The 20216-nt window shown below is 52.6% G+C and overlaps 1 protein-coding gene across 7 annotated transcripts in view; it reads left to right on the top strand.

The window, feature by feature from the left end:
• ATP11C (ATPase phospholipid transporting 11C) overlaps positions 1–20216 on the top strand; it is a 73589-nt gene that overhangs the window by 8006 nt on the left and 45367 nt on the right. For 4 of the 7 annotated variants that reach the window (XM_064518308.1, XM_064518309.1, XM_064518307.1 and 1 more), the window contains exon 1: positions 18220–18288. The exons of 1 other annotated variant lie outside the window; for it this stretch is intronic. In XM_064518308.1, coding sequence (XP_064374378.1) covers positions 18235–18288 — 54 coding nt within the window. In that variant the 5' untranslated portion in view covers positions 18220–18234. Of the gene's footprint in view, positions 1–3295; positions 3338–11754; positions 11785–18219; positions 18289–20216 lie in introns of those variants that run through there. 2 more of the 7 variants (XM_064518311.1, XM_026110950.2) reach the window with 2 other exon arrangements.

Here is a 20216-nt window from a genome sequence, read left to right on the forward strand (position 1 = left end):
TTAGATGTTTCTAGGGGCTGTATTTTATTAACTTCAAACCATTTTTGTCTTCAGCTGGTGTCCCACAAAGAATAACGACTTGCTGGGCTGTACAGACAAGGCTTTGAGCTGAGCTTTCGACTGAATCACGACTGTAAACATGTTAATTTGCTCTTAACAATAAAAACTTCAGAAGCCACCAGCCCATCTATTAATAGTAGGCTTTTCAGACTTGTCTCTAACTTCCTCCTCGTGCCCTTGGTTTATGTACTTCCTTTCCGATTAAAACTGTTCCCTTCTATGTGTAGCCATTTATAACCTCACTATCTGAGAGATTTTTAAAAACGTTAGCTTAAGAAAAAGCCAAGCTGACTAGTTGAGAACATCACTGGAATCTCAGCCAGGAAAAACCTCCACACTGAAGCAAGTTGTTACCCCAGTGACCACATTTTTAGCAATGCAAGCTAGCTCTCGGCGTACGGATCTTCTTGCTGCGTTACCTGCATTCAGATTTCTTATCTGAAGATGCACATAACTTAGAAGAAACTGCCTTTGGCTTTTAATTGCTCTCAGCATTGTAGGCCTCCACGTGGAGCTGAGGAACTTTAATCCTCTGTTATCCTTGCTTAGAAAACACAAGGATGACCAAGTGGGAGGGAGAGGTTGGGAACTTTAGTTGTCTGATTCTTTCCCTCTTACACGGACAGCCAAGATCGGAGCAAACAAGCCCCGAGGGAGAAGAGAGGGCCTGGAAATTCCTGGGGAATTCTCAACGTCTTGGTGGCTAAAGGGTTACAGAGATAAGGAAGTCATTACACTATTTAGCCTGGTTGTCTAGGACAGTGAATTTTCTGATCTTCCAAGGAACTTAGAAATGGGGTGTTTGAGTACATTATTAAGCCATCGGCTTTTCCCAGGAAATGTCTTCTCAGGGGATTTTTTTCAAGGGAATTTCCTATCTTTAAGTATGTTTGGTAAGTGGGCACTGAGGACTAAATGAGCCGTTGAGTTTGTCCTGCGCTGTTCTCAGTGATTGGGTTTTGCTTTGGTGGCCTGGGCCTTCCATGGGGAGGTGTTTGACAAGGTTCTCCTGCCTAATTCTGCTCCCGGGAAGTAGGTAGTAAGGTAGGGAGCAGCTTGTAACTCTTACTGTGTCCCGAGATGGTCTTACAAAATATCTTACATGTAAGTTCAGATTGAAATCTGCTTCTTGTACATCAGCTCAGAAATAGCTATGTGCTTACTGAGATCTGGTGTTGGGAATGATGGGCTGGTTTTGCCTAGCAGGTTTTGCTAGTGCTGTAGCTTACTGAAAGAAACCCAGGTTTTTTTTGTGGACTTTACCTGCTTGTTCTCTTCCCAGCCAGTGTCCTTGGATCCAGAGATCTGGGCTTTGAGCTCTAGAAATGATTAATACTATTACATAAGAGCTGAGAGAGCAGTGCTTCCCATCTCTTATGACCTCTGTCCCTCTCTCCAGTTCCCTTATCTCTTGCAAGTAGATAGTGGTTTTTTGGTTTTTAATTGCCAGGGGATATTGAGATTCAGTGTTTATGGTTTTTATTTTCCCATGTTTGCTCAGAGATTTACAGGATTCTGTAACTTTGGGGGAACCTGAAACCCTCAGACTTCTGGAAGGGCTGATCACAGTGAGCCTGGAAGGTGCTGGGGTGCAGCTATTTTGCTCCAGCTGGTGATTAATAACTGATACTCAGAAGCTTCACACGCTTGCATTTCTGTTAATAAGCATTGAGCATATGAGCATTTTATGAACGACAAGATTCTGAAGCATGTTCTGCTCAGGCTGCATCTTGCCTTTAGGGACACTGCCAGCGGGAATACAACTGATTAGAAATCAGCAATAAGGACACTGCCGTTTGTGTTGCTGGTGATTATAGGCCACTTCTGGCAATACTAATATGCTCACTCCTGTAGTTTTGCTCTCCCTGTGATCCTTTGCACCACTTGCTGCAGGATGACGCTACTAATACAGCGAAGCGCAGCTGCTGCCTTTGTAACCATTGCTGTGCAGTTTGCAGGATTATTTTGAATTATCTGCCTACCAGCTTGTTTACTACTGCTTGGCTGAATTAATAAACATTTGATTTGGGTGGTTGTTATTTTGCTTTTTTGCAGCAATGACCCCAAGACTTGTGCGTAGAGCTATTACATGAATTATAATCGCCCTTTCCTGGCTGGAAACTGATACTTTCCCAGTGGTTAATTGCCAGGGCTTTTGGCTGCCCTGGTGCAGCACTTAAACGATCTGCGTGCTGCCTGTGCCCGAGCTCCTGTTGCAGCTCGGGGAAGGTGCTGTGCTGCCGTTTCATTGCTCGCTGGTTTGCGCAGGTTTTAAAATCGTCAGAAGGGCTGGTTGTTTTTCCTGCAGCGCTTCTCCTCCCACGCGGCAGGGCTCGCCCCAGAGCGGTGGGAGTGCTGGGGTGAAGGTGACCGCAGCCGCGCGTGCGTGAGAAGGCGTTGGGTGGTGGGCATGGGACTGCCGGTGCTACTTCAACCGCAGGCTGAGTTAAAGCAGATTTCAGAGCATGGACTAAGTAAATGCGGAGCAAAGCAGCTTGGAGGACTCCCTCCTCGGACCACAGCCCGTGTCCAGACAACTGCCGCAGGACTGGAAACGGTTGCTTGGTGTGAGTGAAAGGACAGGCAGTGCCCCCCTGTGCTTCCAGGACCTCAGCAGAGCCTCAGAAATCACTGCAGGCTTCAGCAGCCTTGGGAGGCCCGGGGGAAGGAAGATGAGTATCTTGAGGTTTTTTTCTGATTGGGCTGTTGCCCCTTGCTCGGATTTGCAGAGGACAAGTATCAGGAGGATCAGGTGGGCCACGATCTCCCGTGGCTCAGCCTCGGTGACTGCAGCTTATCTCGTCCATCCTGCGGGTACCGCAGGAGCTTGGCTCCTCGTGGCGTGGTTGCATCACTAGTGCCCTCTAGCAAAGTGGGCGGCCGTGCCTGGCCCGTGGGTTGTTCCTCCTGGCCCTGTTGCCCCTTCCTTTTTGCAGGGGTCTGTGGTTTTTTTCAAGCCACCAGTTCGGTGGTGGGTGAGTGCTGTCTTTCCGGACATGCCGTCTGTGCTGTTTGGTGGGGTAGGGAGAGCCTCGAGAGATGGTGAATTCAAGGAACGGTTTTGCCCTGTCTTTATTTTCTGTATGCTGTAAAAATGGGGAGGAGTCTGGAGTGCAGTCCAGAAGGTTGAGTAACTGTGGTTCCCGTCTCCTCTCTTCTCTTCCAGTGTTTGAACCGGTCAAACCGTGAATGTGCCAACCAACAAAAGCATGCAGATGCACGAGCTCCTGGTTAAAAGAAATGCCTCACGATGTTAAATTTATCCTTCAAGTGGAAGGTAGAATATGACATCCGGAAATAGGCTTTAGTTTAAAAACAAACAAACAGAGTTACATGTGCAGCCATGTTTGGGTTTTTTCCACCTTTGGGCATGTAGTTAGGATGGTGGAAGACACGTCCCCTGGATTTTAGACCTCTGTCGCGTTGGTCTGCGATACCTGTATGCAGAGAGGTTCAAGTGCCGTGTTGAAGCTTGGGATCCCCTGAGGCCTTTGGCTTTTCCCACCCAGCAGCATGCGGGAACCCATCTCCTGCGCTTCTGCCTTGCGCCACCTCCTTCGCAGCAAATGCGTCCAGCGTGATGAGCACCGCCCGGACCCGATCTGAGCTCGGGCTCCAGCGGCAGCGGAGCCTGCGATGCTCCCGCTGACGCCTCTGTATGCGTGTGCCGAGTTCAGCTCAGACCGCCGGGTCCTTAGTGCAGTTAGGTAAGCCAGTGTTTCTGGAGTCAGGGCGTATGCGGCGTTAGAAATCCGGTCACTTTAGTGAAGGTTAGGTAGTGGTGCAGCTCGGGGGAAGGCTTGTGCGTCAGAGGCCAGCGCTGCTGCGTGGGACAAGGGTTGCTGCTCACACGCTGCATGCAATCCTTTGTAAAGGCCTTGTTAAAAAATCTTTGTTAAAAGTAGCTTTGTTGCTAGTCAAAAGGAAAAAAGTCAATATGCGTAGCAGAGGTCTTTCCTGGACTGCCCTGTATATAAATCTGCAGCAGTAGCAATACATCAGCTTTCAAAATGTTTAGTGCTCCTTTATTTTATTCTGTCTTGTAATGCTGCATAGTTCTGCTGTTTAATCCGTGGCGTTTTGCTTCATTTTGAATGGGCTGCCAGACAAGATGCCGTGTCTCTGGAGGTCTGAAAGGCACTGCTGCTGCCCGAGTCGGACCCTCGCGCTGGGAGGGGTCTGCAATACTCTTAGATGCAGATGCCAGCAAATTGTCTCTGACATCCTTAATGCTCCTTAGCCTAAAAAAGGCTGCGTGCCCAAGCACTCTCCACCCCATCTCATCTTCGTCACCTCTTCAAGGAGCAGCTCGGTGAGGAGCCATCGCAGAAGTAGTGTGGCTCAATCTGCGCGCCGGGAACTCGGCTCGTGCCGCGCGGAAGGGGAGGCGCGCTGGCCGGCAGGTCGCCAAGCCGGGTGCCCGCAGCCGGATGCCCGGCGTGGGCTGCGGCGGCACAGCCGGCGTTGCTGGCCTTGCGGTGGCACGGCGCTCGTCCTCGGCTGCTCCTGGCAGCCCCGCGAGAGTTGAATTGCAGAGCGCAGCGCTGCAGCCGAAACCCGCCTTCGCTCTCCGGAGCAGAAGGCGCGCCTCGTGCTGGGCCTCGCGGTGCCGGTGCTCAGCAGCGTCTCGCCGGCGCTTTCCTGCACGTGCGAAACGGATCCTCGCACTGAAGCGAGCCGCCGGGCTGGGTGTGCACGCGGCTGGGCGAGGGGTATTGCTCTTGTACTGCTGCTCCCGCTTTAAGGGGACGCGCGTTTGGGTGCCGCGTGGCAGCGGCGGGCTCCCGGGCTCCCCGCAGGGCTGAGCTGGCAGGAGCCACGGCTCTTGTGCTGCAGAGGAGCTGGAGGCCGGCGGCTGGCACGAGGCAGCGCTGGGGTCGACTCACAGCGCAGTTAAGCTGTGAGCGAAGTGCGTGCGGATAGCGTAGCCCCGCGGGGCGGGAGGGACCCCCATCCCGTGCTCCAAGGATGGGGTTAGCTGATAAAAAGCAAGCAGTCCTGAGTGGTGCTCTTTCATCCCTCCTTCCTCTGTCAAAAATGAAGCCTTAGGCAAAACCTCAGATTATACGTTGACTGGGGAGTGTCCCTCTGCCCTTCGGGGCACAAGCGGCTCCCATTCACTGAGGGGTTTGAGCGAAGCTGACTCAGGGAGCTCCTGCGCTTGCAAGCACATGGACATCTTGCGTGGTTTCAGTTTGCTGCCGTACCGCCTGCTTTCACTTTGCTTTCGTCAGCGCTGCTGCTCTGAGCTCGTGCAGTGAGTCGGGAAAGGGAAATAAGCTGGGGGGACAGTGACCCTGAAAGACGTGAAAAAGTTCCTGTTTTCCCACAAGAGTGGGAACGCAGAAGCTGCTGGCAGCGGCTAGCCGACGCTGCGTTATCGATAGCGTCGCGCCGTGCTCTCGGGTGGGTGCTTTCTGCTAGGGAAGCATGGATGCTTTTCAGAACCGATACTCTCGAAATGGCTTTTTAGCTCATTATGCAACTTCTGAAACACGTGACTTGCAGTAAGTTCAGCCATCTTTTCTGGGGACGCCTGTTGCATCTTGCTGACCGACTACAGGCATTTTCTTCGAAGCTTTATTGATCCTGTTGCAGATAGAGCCTTCACCTAGGCCAGTTTGGTCTGAAAGCGTGCCCACGTTTGACATTCAGCTGTAATTGATAGTATTTGTAGTCCAAAGACATTTGTACTGTTCTCCTTAATTAAAGGTTAATGCACTTACCTCTGATATGGCTGTTTGTAAAGGGCTTTTTTCTCCTTCTGCAGCTGAAATCAAGGGTAAGCATCTGTGAGGCTTCTGCAGGAGGGTATTTCAGGATGAAATCGGGCTCGTTATTTCTGTTCACCACTTGACCAAGATTCCTGCTCTGCCTCTCTTGTAGCATTAAATGAGTAATACTTCGTTGCATGCATTTCCCTCAGTGACCTTGGCTGAATTTTGCAGTGTTCGTAAGCGAAAGGGCCCCTTGTCTGCCCTCAGTCCCACTCTCATAGCCCTGTGTGCAGAGGGGTTGATAATTTCCAGCCCTGTATCTTGAGAGGATTGGCAAGCAGTATTTGTATCGGGCCTGCCTGGAAGTGTGCTGTGCACCCTTAGGAAGACTTCTATAAAACTACAGCAAAGCAGAAAGCAAAGGCAATGCTTACCTAGTAGGTATAACTTGTTTGAAGTGTTGTGATTTGCCAAATGGTGGTATTCTATTTTTCTTCTCTTATTCAGCTTTTATATATGTTGTCTTGTACAATAGGCAAGACTACACAGTTTAAGGCATTTCTTTGGTTTTGCTCTCCAAGATGCTTAATCTTGTTACTTCTGAAAATATCACTAGACTATGGTGAAATTGTGCTCCATTGCCTGAGTCTCATGTGGCTTAAGGGAAAAAAAAACCCCTCACACTGCTGGGAAATTAAATGGAGGGGGAAAAAAAATCCACTTTATGAGCAGCCCTGCAGTCTTTTATTACTTGTGCATAAATAATTCCTCCCCAGCGCTGCAAAAGCGCCGCCGCTTGTTGCGGTAAGCGGTGAGGCACCGCGCCGCAGCCTGCGCCCGCGGGGCCGGGGGGCCAAGCCGCACGGGCTCGTCGGGGGTCGCCGGGGGTGTCTCGCTCCTCCTTCCCCGCAACCACCCTTAGCCGCGATGCCCGGCGGGACGTCCTCCTCGCGCGGCCCGAGGTGATGCCACGCGACCCGTCGGTCTCGGCGCTCCCGCGGGGCGGGTTTCCCGTGCTCGCGTGGATGGACGTGGGACTTTCCACCCGGCAAGGAGCGTTCGTTGCGGTAAGGTCAGGTGTGAAAAGTTCAGATGCGCGGAGGGAGGAAGCCTCACGTTGAGAAACTTCTCTCTGCAGCCGAGAGCGCCGAAACGCCCTTATTCCCTTTCTGGAGAAACAGGCTTTTGGGGTGGGTGGGGTGGAAATGGCTGAGTGGCGAGCGGGGCTGAGTCACCGCGGCTGTTGCCGCTCGGGATGTGGCACCGTTCTCCCGTCTCCGGGAACACCGCATCCCGAGGGGGGAACGCCCGGCCGGCACGAGCAGCCGGCACACTGAGCCCTGCGTCCGCAACGGAGCCCAGACCCGTGCACCACTGCTCCCTGGAGGGTTTGGGGCTCCCGACGGCTTATTTCCCGCCAGGCGCGAGATCCAGCTGTTCCGCAGCTGTTTTTCTCCGCTCCTTTGCTCCGCCAGGCGCTGGTACTGCGGACGGAGCAACGTGCTTTTTGCTGGATTTACTCTGCGGCCGTATTCCCCAGCCTGGCGGGCCCGCAGGCCGAGAGGATTTCCTGCAGATAAACAATTACAGGCCGCATGTTGAGGGCTTTCTCTCCTGCCTGAGCTGATTGCCCTGATCTTAGTCTCCTAATGTAACTGCGTTTGTGGCCCAAAGGATAAATCTGCCGGTTACTACCATGAGCCGGAAAATAAAGCCCTCTGAGAGGGGCCCCTTGAGCCGAGTCTGCCTGGAGCAAGCAGTGAGCGAGGTGATTTCTCAGCCCCTTCCACCCTTTTTTCCTGTTACTCGTGTGAAACCGTTTCTCTGCAGTGCAGCAAGGGAAGGGTTAGAGAACCACAGCTCTTGCCTCTTCAGAGGGGAAAAATTTAACGTGGACCACCGTGACGGAGAGGCTGGAGCTTCCTGGTGGCTCCTGCCGTGGAGGCTGGGACGGAGAACTTCGGGGTACCTATTGCAGGGCATCTGCCCGGCCATGCACGTGCAGAGCTGTGGCTCTCCTCGAAATTGGTAGCTTTCCAGTCTTCTCCACTTAAATATTTGTGCGCGGAGGGGGAAAACACAACAGCCTCCTTGGGAAACGAGGAGGAGAAGCACAGCAGCAGAACGGTGGTCTCACAGCTGCGTGAGCCAGCAGCTGCCACTGGGCTTCTGTGCCCAGTGCACTCCTACCCTGGTGTTTCAGGGTAGGAACAGCAATGTGGGGTGCATACGGGGAGATTTTGGGCATTTACTGGCCTCCGTGGCTGGCCTGGCGGTCGGTGACCTTACACGGGGTTGCTCCAGGACTCTTGGCACGCTGCTGAAGGGCGAAAGAGCAAAAGAGGTGGCGGCTGAGGGAAAAGCAACTGCAAACTTTTTTTTCCTCTTGCACTAACTTTTGTCGGGGCGACTGGCTCTGCACTCCGAGCGAGCTGCCGGTCCCGGGCAGCTGTGCGCACAGCTGGAGTGAGCAAGAGGAGGTGTGAGGAAGACTTTGCCGGAGGGGCTGACCTCGCTGTGCTTCCTCTGTGACCTCCCCAAAACATTTGGGCTCTTGTTCAAAATCCTGCCGCAGCTCTTGACTCCCAAGTGTTCCCGGGATACTGAATGCGATAAGTCGGCAGCACTCTGGTCAGACGCTATTCTGCATGGCCAGAAAATATGCTGCTTGCATTTCAATATGGACGATGGTTTCATAACCCCGGCCGCCAACAGAGCGGGGAAAAGAGGGGAGATTTTTCTGACTTCCAAAGGGCAATGGCTCTGTTTGAACAGGAGCAGCATGTTTTCCATAAAATAGTAGCAATTAAGTAATGCTGTCCCAGTCAATATCTGCTAGCCTTGGTCTGCGTTTGGCATCCTACATCACATATGATCCTGACTTTCTTCAAAATGCTGCTGAGATGAAACTGTAGCTATGGACTGACTATGTGGCATATTTGCTGGGAAAATGCAGGAATATGTGATGTGTGGAAAGGCCTCCTTCAAGAGAAAAGGGGAAGAAAAAGGCACCAAAAAAGCTCCTCAGGCTTTTTCATCCCTGTGGGGGTGTTGCGATTGGCATCCCAAGGGAAACAAAGCAGGAATACAAAACCACTTACTGCTCTCACCTCCCTGCTTTTTCTAGGAGTTAAAACACCAGTTTGAGAGAAAGAGGGAGCTTAATTAAAAGCCGGTGGTGTTTGACCTTGCAGACTTCTTGGCTAAGGGGCCAAGAGCACTGATGCTGTTTCTGGTGCTTCGGCTCTGCGGGGTGCCTGGTCACTGGTTCCCACTCTTCAGTCTTCTGCCCTTTCCCAGAACAGGGTCTTTGCCCCCTGTATCTTCAAGGTCTAAACATGGAGTGGGACGAGTCTTCTCCTAAATGATGGAGAAGCTCTCCGATATCTTTGATTTGACAGCGCTTGAAGAGCTTGTTGTCTATAATGAGCATTACGTGTGCAGCAAATGCAGGGAGTTGACTTGCTGGTGGCCTGCAAGCGCTGTGCTGAGCTCCTCCTGCCAGTGCCCCTGAGTCCGTTCAGAGCCAGTCGTGCCAGCAGTGAAACTCAGCAAGGTGCAAGAAATGGATAGGAGGAGGGTCTGAATTCGCCTAATAATGTGTTTTTGTGCTAATAAAACCGTTTTAGGGAAAATGAGTGATTGATAATAGCCAGCAGCTCGGGCATTGCTACTACCAGCTTTGTGTCCTCAGGATCTTTGCAGACTTTTCTTCTTCCTCTCCACCCTACATCCTCTGGACAGCGCAAGCTTTGAAGGAAGCCTCTGGTTTGCCCCTTCCTTTTGCTGTGGTCCTCGAAGTCCTGATCTGTGACCACCTGATTTGCAATAGTGCCGGACGTACTATGTCAACAAAAAGTCCTTTCCCTCCCTGTGCTGGCTGTGAGGGTCGTCCAGGGCAATATCCCCAACACTGCTCTGGGGCCAAGGAAGGGGAGAGGAAGATGGGCCTGGTGGGAGTTTTGCCCCCACGTGCTTCACCGTGTTCAAACATCTACCTTGTTGTCCTCACTGCTGGTAAACAAGGGAAGTCCTGGCTCTTCTGCATAAGAGGGATTTCTTTCCTGTCAGCATCTTGAGGGCTGCAGTCGGATTCATGCAAACAACCACCTCTTTGTGTGCGAGCTCAGGAGGTCTCACTGCCCGGAGCAGACGTGTTTATTTGCTGTAGCAGTGCAATGTCCCCTGCTCCACTGCCTCCGTCCCAGCCTGCTTTCAAAGGGCTGGAGAGGCAGCAGTCTCCTCCAACCTCCTTTTCTTTCTTGCTTTTTCCGGTGTGTGCTGAGAGGGTTTCTCCAGCCCAGGAGGAGATGAAGTGCCCTCGTTTGAGGGGAGGGGGGGCAGGTTTTCTGCTTTGCATTAACGTAACGTGATACTCAGCCAGGGAGTCTCATTAGGAGAAATGAGGGTCACTGACTGTATCTGATGCCGCTTGCAGCAGACTGATCAAAGCCTTGAGTGCTCCATTTCCAGACATTTTGGCATGGTTTGCTTCCTCCTCGGCTGCACTTATCGCGGGGCCATCAGGCAGGGGAGCCCAGGTCTCCCGCTCCCCGGGAAGGGGAAGTGGGCCTGTCCCCAGGTCGCGGTGGAGTCTGCACCGTCTGTGGAGGGCTTGGTCACCCGTGGGCATGTTGTTGCCCAACAGCTGAGCTTTGCTCCCGGAGCCCGGGAAAGGGCTGATCCCTTCTGTATAATAATCGGTATTATTGTTACACCCTCCACCCTTAAAACTCTCAGTACTCCTCTCCCCTGTTCCCCCCACCCCTCTGTTACTCTCTGCTGTTTTATCGGTAGTTTTATTTGGTGAGTCAGCTTTGCCAGGAAACAGCCTATTCAGGCTTTGGTGTTCTGTGGCCCGTGGTCCTTTCTGAAGATAAGGACAACCTTCCTGCAGTGCGCGCCAGGAAGCAGCACGCCCTTGGGGGCAGAGCGCCGACGGGACGCGGAGACCGTCCGTGCCAGGGGCGGCCAGGGCCGCTCGCCTCGCTCTTGTGTGCCTTAACAGAAGTGGGTTACGTCAAAAGCCCAGAGCAGAGGACATCATGGGCAAGGCAGGCCAGTGAGCGTCCTCTGAAGAGGAGCCTGGAGCCATCAAGGTCCCTTCTGGGTGATGCCCTCAGCCACAGAGAGGACTGCGGTGCCGGTCTGCTTGCAAAGGTGACGACGTGGGTAGATGAAGCTCTGCTGCATCCCCATGGGCCTGTTTGTCATCCCCAACGCGGAGGGGACGACTGAGCCCCGTAGCACTGGCAGCGGCCGCCTGGGATCACCCCAGCAGGGAGGGAGCTCGGTTTTCTTAGTGCGGCGCTCCCAAGGTACAGTAAACGTTAACTGTCTTATCCTCACTCTTGGTAACAAAATATTAGTCCTTTTTCTGTGCCTTGGGTTTTTTTTTGCTGCTTCTTATTGTTCTGCTTATTATGGTGGTTTGGATGGTTAACCTGCTATTACTTCTGATGTCCTTCCCACACACGCTTCCACTCAAAAGCTGGTTTTGCACAGTGCTATTAGTACTTGGTATTATTATTGCGTTTCCTTGTGACAGAAATACCAGCAGGAGCCTCAGCCTGAATACAGGAGAAAGCATATTTGTTTAAATTTTAACCTTTGTTTTCCTAAGGTGCTGAACTTCACTCTTGCAGTTAGAAATGACCAGCAAAAATGCCCTCCCGTGGAAAAGGAGCAAATTTGGTTGTGTCCCTGCTCCCCGAGCTGCAAGGCTCCTCCTTCTCGAAGGCGGCTGTTAGTTGAATGCTCTCCATTGCAAGCCGCGCTCTGAGCTTTGCTCAGCCTCAGCTGGTTTTCTGTTGGACCTATTGGCTGTTACGACTTTAAATACACAGGCTTTTTTTCTTTTTGTTGGTCTGTTTTGTTTTTTCACCCTCGAGAGCCCTGCGTGTCATCAACCCTTCCCTCCAGGTGTAAGGGGAAGCAGTGTGACTGATTTGGATCATTGGAGTTCCCGCTATAATCAGGAGATCTGCCTAAAATGTGGTCCGTGTGGGTAAGCACAGTCTGCTTCGCTGCTAAATTATTAAGTGCTTTGTCAAAGCATTGCATGTACTTGCATAGAAATGACTAAGTACAAAAAGTAATATAAAAATTGGCAAGAAAAACTGTAATTAAAAATGCATCGGTTGGGCGACAGGACTGAGCAGGCAATGGAGCAGGTACACTGATTGGCTTTTCGAGACTATCCTCATGGTTTAGGGGGTTATTTTTAATTTGCAGAGGCTTTTTAAAATTTTACATCTTGTCCGCAGTTCTCTTGCAGAAAGGTTAAGCAGTACTCTCAGCTTTTAGGCTGCTGTGGGGTGTGTATTTATATTTGCAGGCTTTTTTGTAAAGCAGTTTGTCTTTTCTACTACTTCTGTGAAAATGGCTCAATACAGGAGTGACTGGACTTAAACTGTTCGTGAGATCTAAGCCAAGCAACATGATTTAATCTTTCTTCTACACATATTTAATATAAGCCATGATTTCGTTCAAACAGTTGAGCTTCGTACTTGTGCAGTATAACTATCTCCAGTTTTAGCAGATGACTTTTTAAACGCCTGTGGTTTTTATTAGACCCTTTTCTATGACTTGCTTGTATTTACTTTGTGGCTTAAAGATGCTATCTAAAGCAAACGTGAAAGGAGATTGTTTTGGTTAGTTGGTTTTGGTTTAGATGCCTTCTGAAAGTATAGTAAATCAAAAAAAAGGATTTTTTCTTCTTGCCGCTACTTTTTCTGAAAACAGGGACGTTAAGCAGCATAGACACTTGTTTGCCCTATGGGGGATATAATTAAGCAATGGGTTTTTTTGCAGGTTTTTGAAGAATAGCCCATTTCTTAGTACAAGGGCTCACGCAGGAGCCTTGTGAAACCGAGCCTTGCCATGCAGGCTGCGGGACAGCCTATCCCCTCCGGAGAGCCGGAGTTTATCTTCGGTGTTGAAATCTGCCCGCTCCATTAATTTTTACCAGGGTTTGCTAATTTTAAACGAGCTAGGTGACTTCTATCCTGCACCAAGCGGGTCCTGCACATCATGCTGCAATGGTTTCCCAGAAGTTTGGGCGACTCAGTGGGGAAGGGGGGTCTCCGGGAGGCACATGGGAGTTGTCGTACCTGGGCAAAGCACGTTCGCAGCTCGCGTCTGAACCAGTCTGCCACTCGAGTAGTCGAGATTTAAGTAGGTCGGGCAGTGCAAAGATAGACCAATGGTAGGAGTTACACAGATGGAGAGGGAAAGCGAGGTGCAAAGTGAGGCTTGCCCAAATTCAGGCTAAGAATTTTGGAAGTGCTGGGGGCTGAAAACTTCAATCCTCTCTCTCAGCTTAAGACTCCAGTTGCTTGAAGTCATAAATGCTGTTTGGTAATTAGCTGCATACGCTGACATCTTTAATTCCAGCCATGTTCTGGTCCAGCGCCTTCAAACAGTACCTGTTCTTAAGTGATTGAAGAAAGATTTACTATCTAGCAAAATGCCAAGCCCCAGCTGATCTCTCATGAGCTTATTGATGTGTATATATGGGCTTTTTTAATTTGGACAACATACAAAAATAGCTATTATCCCCAATGCCTTCATTTCAGAACTGCTGCTTATGGTAGGAAAAAAAAGGGGGGGCTTTGTATAAAGATAGCAGTTCTCTGTTAAAATAGCTGTTCCTAACGTGGAGAAGGTGGGTGAATATTTAAGTGTGTTCCTTTTCTGGATTCCCTCATGACAGAAGGAGGGACATACTGCAGCAGTGATGCTTTTTCACTGTCGTATGTTGAGCAAAGCATACGCACTGGAATCGGTGCCAAACTCGGCAGCACAGCCCGGCGTTAACCAGGGCGGCTCTCGCATGCGGCTCCTGCCGGGGGGCGGCGAGTGAGGGTAGCTCGTGAGCTGCCAACTCGGAAAGACGTTCCTGGTGGAATAGCTTCACTGGACGCGTCTTTTGAGCATCTCCTGTGTTTCATGTTTGATTCGTCGTCTGTTGTCTTTCAGGTGAGGCCCTTTAGCTCACGTCTGGTTTGGATCCCACGCTGAAAGGCTGGCCAGCTTCTGGCTTGGTTGCTCTGTCTGAGAGAACAGAGTAAGACCCTGAGCTTGGAAGTTTAGAAGGTGGGATAAATGCTAGGATCGCTGTTTGGTGAAACAGCGGAAGTTTGTCCTCGGCTTTTGGCTCGCGTCTGTTTGGTTCCTCCAGCTGCGTCTGCCCTTGTACCCTGAGGTCGTCATGCAGCGGTGCTGCGAAGGAGGTGTGCTTCGAGGGGTGTCTCGTAGCTGACCTTGTGTGCTCGCTCCTGTCACTTGCACGTATTTTTAGCCTTCCTAGCACCTTGTTACCGTAAGATTGGGTTGCCCGTATCTGTAGCAAACCTCCATGCAGGAGGACAGCAGATAACTCTACTGGCCGGGACGTGGCTGCGAGCCAGGCTCTCTGAGAGGTGGCCAGGGGAGATGGTGATGCCCTCTGCCATAGCTGCGTTGTCCCCGTCTTCTCCCCGGCACGGACGATTGAGCGTCCCCTGCCCTGAACCCGTTTGGCTGGCTGTGCCGTGTGGCTCGGAGCGGGGACTGGCCAGCGCTGGCTTGGGCTGTCCCGTGCGGACCGTGCTGGGCATCAGCAGGCCCATTGGGCGCCCTGGCACGCTGCTGCCGGTGAGCCCTCCTCGGCCCCGAGGGCTTCCCGGATCGGTGCCCCGAGAGAGAGTCAGGCATCGCATGGACAGCTGGCACCTTACGTGACCTCACCTGGCGTCACCTCCCGTTTCCAAATCTCTGCACGTGAAAATCCAAGGGCTTTTTGCAATAGCTAAATCTAAAGCTCTAACTAGCGCTCAAAACTCGCAGAAAGTGGGGATTTTGGTGGGAATCACGGGCCGGCAGAGGAAGCCGCAGCGGGTGGCCAGGGAAGGGCGAGCCGAGTCTCGCAGCCGCTGTGCTGTGCAGCGTGGGCTCCTCAAAGCCCGCCAGGCAACGGGACGGGCACCTCGACTGGATCCAAACAATGTTTTCTTTTCTGCTATCAGAATTTAAATTTTTGATGAAAGGTGGTAGGGAAAAAGTCTAAATTCTCACCATGCTAAGCTGCATATTTTATGCTTTTCACAAAGGAATGGCAGTTAGTCCCTGAATCACCTCTCGCGTCTCTGCTGAGAACTATTATTAAGGCTTTGCCGTCTATTAGCATCCCGGAGAGCCATTTGTAGAATGATGGCGCACGAAGTGCAGTTGTCAAAATAATAGCTTTTGACTGCAGAGCGAGCGAAGGAGCTTTTGTCATAAATGTAGGCGTCTGTATCATAATGCGTGTTCACTTTTTGGCAGTTGAAAAAATCCAAGAAATTTGATGTTAGGCCTTCCGTTTGGCTGCATGGCTCTGCGATGCTGCAATACCACAGGTCTGCAAGCGTTCGGAGGAATAGCAAACGGAAGCCCTGGGGCCGTCGAGGGTTTTGTTGTGATTTCCGAATGAGCTGCTTCAGATGGGGGAAAAAAAAGGGGAAATGAGAGATGAAAGCCAGAATGAGTAGGTCATGGTTGGTGGAAGAGCAGAGTAGCTGCCCTGCTTACCTAGCACACCGTAACTGGGGTTTATTCCTCCGTTTCGGGGTTTTGTGTGCTTCATATTTCAAGTTCTCCATGGCTAACTATAGATAGTCTTACAAAGTAAATGTTGCTGTGTACTCTTCCGAAAGCGTTTTACCAGTGCTTTGTTTCTGTTTGCAAATCCTCACCTCTGTCCTGTTTCCCGCTGTCCTTCCCGTGTGCCTGGGGGCAGAGGGAGCTCTCCTTTCCGCTCCGGGGCTAGGAAGGATGCTCGCAAGTCACGTGCGACTCTGTTCTTGCCCAGGCAGCCGGTGGGGATGGTGCAGTTCATGCACGATCCCCAGAGGTCCTTGCCGGGCCTCGGCCTTGCTCTCTTAGCAGGGCTGTTTCCAGGGTGCCTTTTCCATCTGTGGGTTTTGCTTGCGGCCTGACAAGGTGCCGGTGATGGGGCCCTCTGGACAAGTGGGACGTGGTTCCTGCGGTGGTGCATGCCAGCAGCGCCCGCCCGCCCGCCGCCGGCTGACGTTTGCTGGGCAGCCGACACCTGATAGGGAGCTTGCATTTTTTGGCACCTGCCCTGGTGGGGTTTCAAAGCAAACAAGCACTAGGGTTGGGGATTAATAAGCATAAGAAAAGCATGAACAGTATCCATTGGTGCTTTAGCAGCCCAGCTGCCTGTTAATGCCCTTGAACAGTGAAAAATGCTTTTCCTGTGCATGTCTGAAAATCCCAAAACCTAATTCTGAAAAAGCTTGGCCCGATCTGAGAAGGCTCCTTTTTTCCGCTCCTTCTCCTCTTAACAAAATTATGAAGCGAATTGAAAATGCCTGTTAAGCCCAGCCCTGCACAGAGCTCTTTGGGGTCGGTCTGCTTCTGATGCTGAGCAACTGGATGTTGGAGGGACAAAATAACTTGCTTATAGCCTTCCTAACCACAGGCACTATTTTAATCACGTTTTGTTAAGTTGTCTCGGTTTCAGCCGACACCGACTGTAACCAGCTTTCCCTGGTGCTCTGTTGGTTGCTGCTGCTTTTGCCATTAGCTGGTTTTTGCAGGATGGCTGCGAGCGAGCAGCACCTTCCTGAGCACCCAGTGCCAGGCTGGGGGGACATCCAGCGCGGGGCCGTGTCGTGCCCGCCTCTGTGGTGCCTCGGGCCCACCGGGGCTGGTCGAACCCCTAGCAGATCTCTGGGAGTCCAGGCCAGCAACACTCAGCACACGTGCGAGGGGGTTTAGAAAGGACAAAAAGCCAATTTGTAACCTACTCCACAACTTTATTTTTATTTACTTATTTTCTTGAAAACAGCCATTTTTTCTTTCGCCAGGGACCTTGTACGTGCCAGGCAGTCGGGGGCTGGAAGCCGAGGGAGAGGGACCCTGCTGTGCTTCCCCGTTGAAGTCGGTCACTTTTTGAGGGCTGCTGTTACCGATAGGCATCCGTGCTGCCTATGAATCGACACTTGTCTGAAGTTTGCAAGTGTTTTTAACAAAGTTTTAGCAAGTGCAGAGTTTTACACACGAGGGTTGTATTTAATTAGACAAGCGCCATTACTTCCCATATTTTCAGGTACCTTGTTTTCTGCACATGATTTTAACGCAGTCTCCGCTGGATTGAGAAGATCTGTCTTTGATGTATTCGGTGCTGCAAGACGATGTGGTTACCTCCACGGGGAAGCCTCCGGGGTCTCGGGGGTCTGTGCCGGGGCCTTTCGCTGCGGGCTGCAGGAGCCCCCCGTGACTCCCGGCGATGGGTGAAGTCGGTGCAGACGAGCTGGAGCTGGGCGTTCCCGTACGGTCTGCCACGGGAGAGCTGTTGTGCCTCCAGTTTGTGCCCTAACTTATTCTGCTGTAATTTCCAAGTGTAGGTGTGCCAAAGAAAACACTTGCTGGATTATAGCTAAACCGGATGGATTTCTGCTGAGAATAGCTAGAGAAGGGCCCTGCTGGGACCTTCTGTGCTCCTGGAGGACGGGCGGGAGGATGGTTTGCACGCGGGTGTTTCAAACTAAAATGGTTTGGCTGTCTCTCTGCAACGCCTCGTCACTGGAGAAACCTGCCGAATGGAAACGTCCGAAGGAGGTTGCAAGTATTTTGGGGTGAAGCTCTTGCCTTTCTTCAAGGATGTGTGTTTCTGGCCCAGGTGGGTCCCTCATCCCAAGTGTGGACGCGGGGAGCCCTGTGGTCACCGGGTTTGGTGATGCTGGAGAAATCTGAGGATGCCCCGATGGGACCCTGAGTGCGCCGTGTGCGCGTAGTTGCCGCAAGGTCTGCAGAGCCCGTTTGTGGACCACCTTGTCTGAACCTTAGCTCAGGACAGCTCCCGCCTTTGTGTCCGGGACGACTCATTTCCACGTGAGTTTTGCTCCACGTTTGGCAGCTCGGCGCGCGCATGTGAAGGCGAGAATGCATCGGGTCTATTTTAACTGGGAGGACACAAATTCTTTCCTTGCCTGACCTGGATCTGACAGGCTATAAATACTCTCCTTCCTGTTATTCCCTTATCTTTCCTCTGACCGCCGTCGAGTAAAGGGGCTGTCGTTAAGCCCCTGTGACACTGTGACGACAGGTTATCACTCATATGTGACATCTTATTGTGCTTAGAAAAAACCAAACGTGCAAGCGAGAAAAGCAAAAGCCCCGGTGGTTCGTCCCGCGCCGCGGCCTGGCCGTGACCGCTGTGGGGCTCACGGGGCAGGCGAGGGGATCGCGAGGTGCCGCCGTTGAGATGGGAGTGTTCGGGAGCCCCTGCCGATGAGCGAGCCGTGGCGCTGGGCGGCCCCGAGCCGTGCCGGGAGGTGCGCGTGTGCGTCCTGGCAGCTCACGGCCCTCGGCAAGGAGCAGAGCGCGGCCCAGGCTGCGGGACCCGAGAGCGGGAGGCTCGGCGCAGGCGAGGGCGCAGGAGGACGAGCCGTGCTGGCTCGGGCGAAGCATGCGGAGCGGAGCAGGAGGGGGTGCAGAAGGGAGCAAGCTCGTGGAGGGAGAGGTAAGAGGGGCGCCGCGAGCTGGAGGGGCCGCGGGAGCCTGAACTTTGCTGGTGGGTGCACGTGCCTCTGACCTCCCGAGGTTTCGGAGCTGGGTGCCCCGTGCACCCCGCTCGTCCCTAGGAGCGTGGGAGCCGCCGTGCTGGGCCGGAGCCAAGGTCTGCCCGGCACTGTGAGCCGGCTCCGGCTGCAGCCCTGAGCAAGCGTTTGCTAAGGCGAAGCTTGGGAGCAACACCAGCAGTGTTGCTGCCTCCGTGGAGCTCCCCGAGTGGCCCTGCGGGTTGTGTCGAGCCTGGAGCGCTGCATCACGGCCGTGGGCCTTCTCTGAGCTCATCTGGCTGCTGTTTTAATCCACGCGTGCCTCTGGCCTCCGTAGCGGTGGCATTGGGTGGCACGGCTGACTCGGGCGTGCTCCCTGCTGTTTGTGTCAGACCTGTTGCCTGGTGATCTCTGCTGGTAATCCCCAGCCCCGGCATCTGCAGAGGTGGTGAATAGCTGCCCCCCTCTCGGCTGCTCTGTACCGAGTTTTGCAAAGCCTCTGTTATGTCCCTGCAGCCGTGTGAGCTGCGGCTCGTAGCGCCGGGAGGATGAACAGGGAGGGAGAGCTGCCGGGCCGGGGTGGGCACCGGAGGGGGACACGCGGTCGGTGCCAGGTAGCTGGGTCGCCTTGCCCCAACCTGCAAAAAGTGCCCGAGCCACGGAGAAGTTGCTCGGGTGAGACTCGTGCCGCGGAGCCGCTTGGTGGAGCCTCCCCTCCGAGCCCGCCGGGAGCAGATCGGGCTTCCGTGCTCGGCCGTTTCGGAGGAAAAGTAATTGGTTCTGCTGACGTGCTGCTGACATAACTGGCATTCATATGAAAGCTGAAATGCAGGCTTTTTATTTTGAAATAACCTTTCCATGCAGTAAGTTTGTGATCTTCTCTATTTCTCATTTTTAGTTTAGACTTAAACACAGCAGAAGTGTGCCTTAAATTAAATCCCGAGTCTGCATGCATAAGTGAGGTTGTGCGGTATTTCAGGTAGACTTGACGGTTTGACGGGAAAAGAAGCATAAAGGAAGGTGCTATTTCCACTGTCTTCTCTGGGATCCTGGTATAAATTATGAAGCCGTCATAGAAACCTGAGGCTATAATTGTTTCTGCCGGTAAATACTGGCACGAGAAAAGGTTTGATGTCCGTAAGTGGGTGTCTCCAAATCGGGAATAGGAAATAGGAAGAGATGCTTAAAGATAAGTATATCTCTAAGGCTTGCAAATGCTTGGTAAAGGCATGTTACCCTTCTCCTTTAAGAAGGAGAAGTTGCAGCGCGCGTGGGCACAGCTTGCACGTGCGGCTATCCTGGAAAGAGTTGCTGGTGTGTGTACTGACGTGGCTGCACCGTTGTGCAGTGATTGAGGATTAAAAAGGAAACTTGTGGAAAACCAGAACTGAAATTAAAGAGAGACTTTAGTCGCGGGCTGCAGAAGCTTCAGGATCTGTATAAATATGCTCCTGTGTCAGCAGTTGGAGATGGCTTGTATGGAGGGACCCCAGGCAAGGGTACCCCAAGGTGCCTCTCCTCCTGAAGATCGCGGTGGAGAGGTTTCTCGCTGGCAGATGTTCTTGGGACCCGCGGCAGACGGGAGCTCCTCCACCACGCCGGGAGACCTCGGGCAGCAGCAGATGCTGCTGAAAACCACTGTGCTTCCAGGCAGGAGAAGGTGTTCGTGATGGACCAGGAATGTGGTGACCCCTCACCACAACTTCTCCCTTGCAACGTGGGATGGGGAGCCAAGCGCTGCAGGGCCGGGGTTGCGGCGGTGGCCGCGTGGGACCCCACTTACAGTCTTGTCTCTGCCAGGGTTTTGCTAAATGACCTCGCGTGCGTCCCGTCTGCTGGGTGCGCTTCTGCTGGGGCGGAGAAGCGAACCCTCGAGGGCTCAGGCTGCCTG

The sequence above is a fragment of the Dromaius novaehollandiae genome, chromosome 11, assembly GCF_036370855.1.
Source record: "Dromaius novaehollandiae isolate bDroNov1 chromosome 11, bDroNov1.hap1, whole genome shotgun sequence".
NCBI lineage: Eukaryota > Metazoa > Chordata > Aves > Casuariiformes > Dromaiidae > Dromaius > Dromaius novaehollandiae.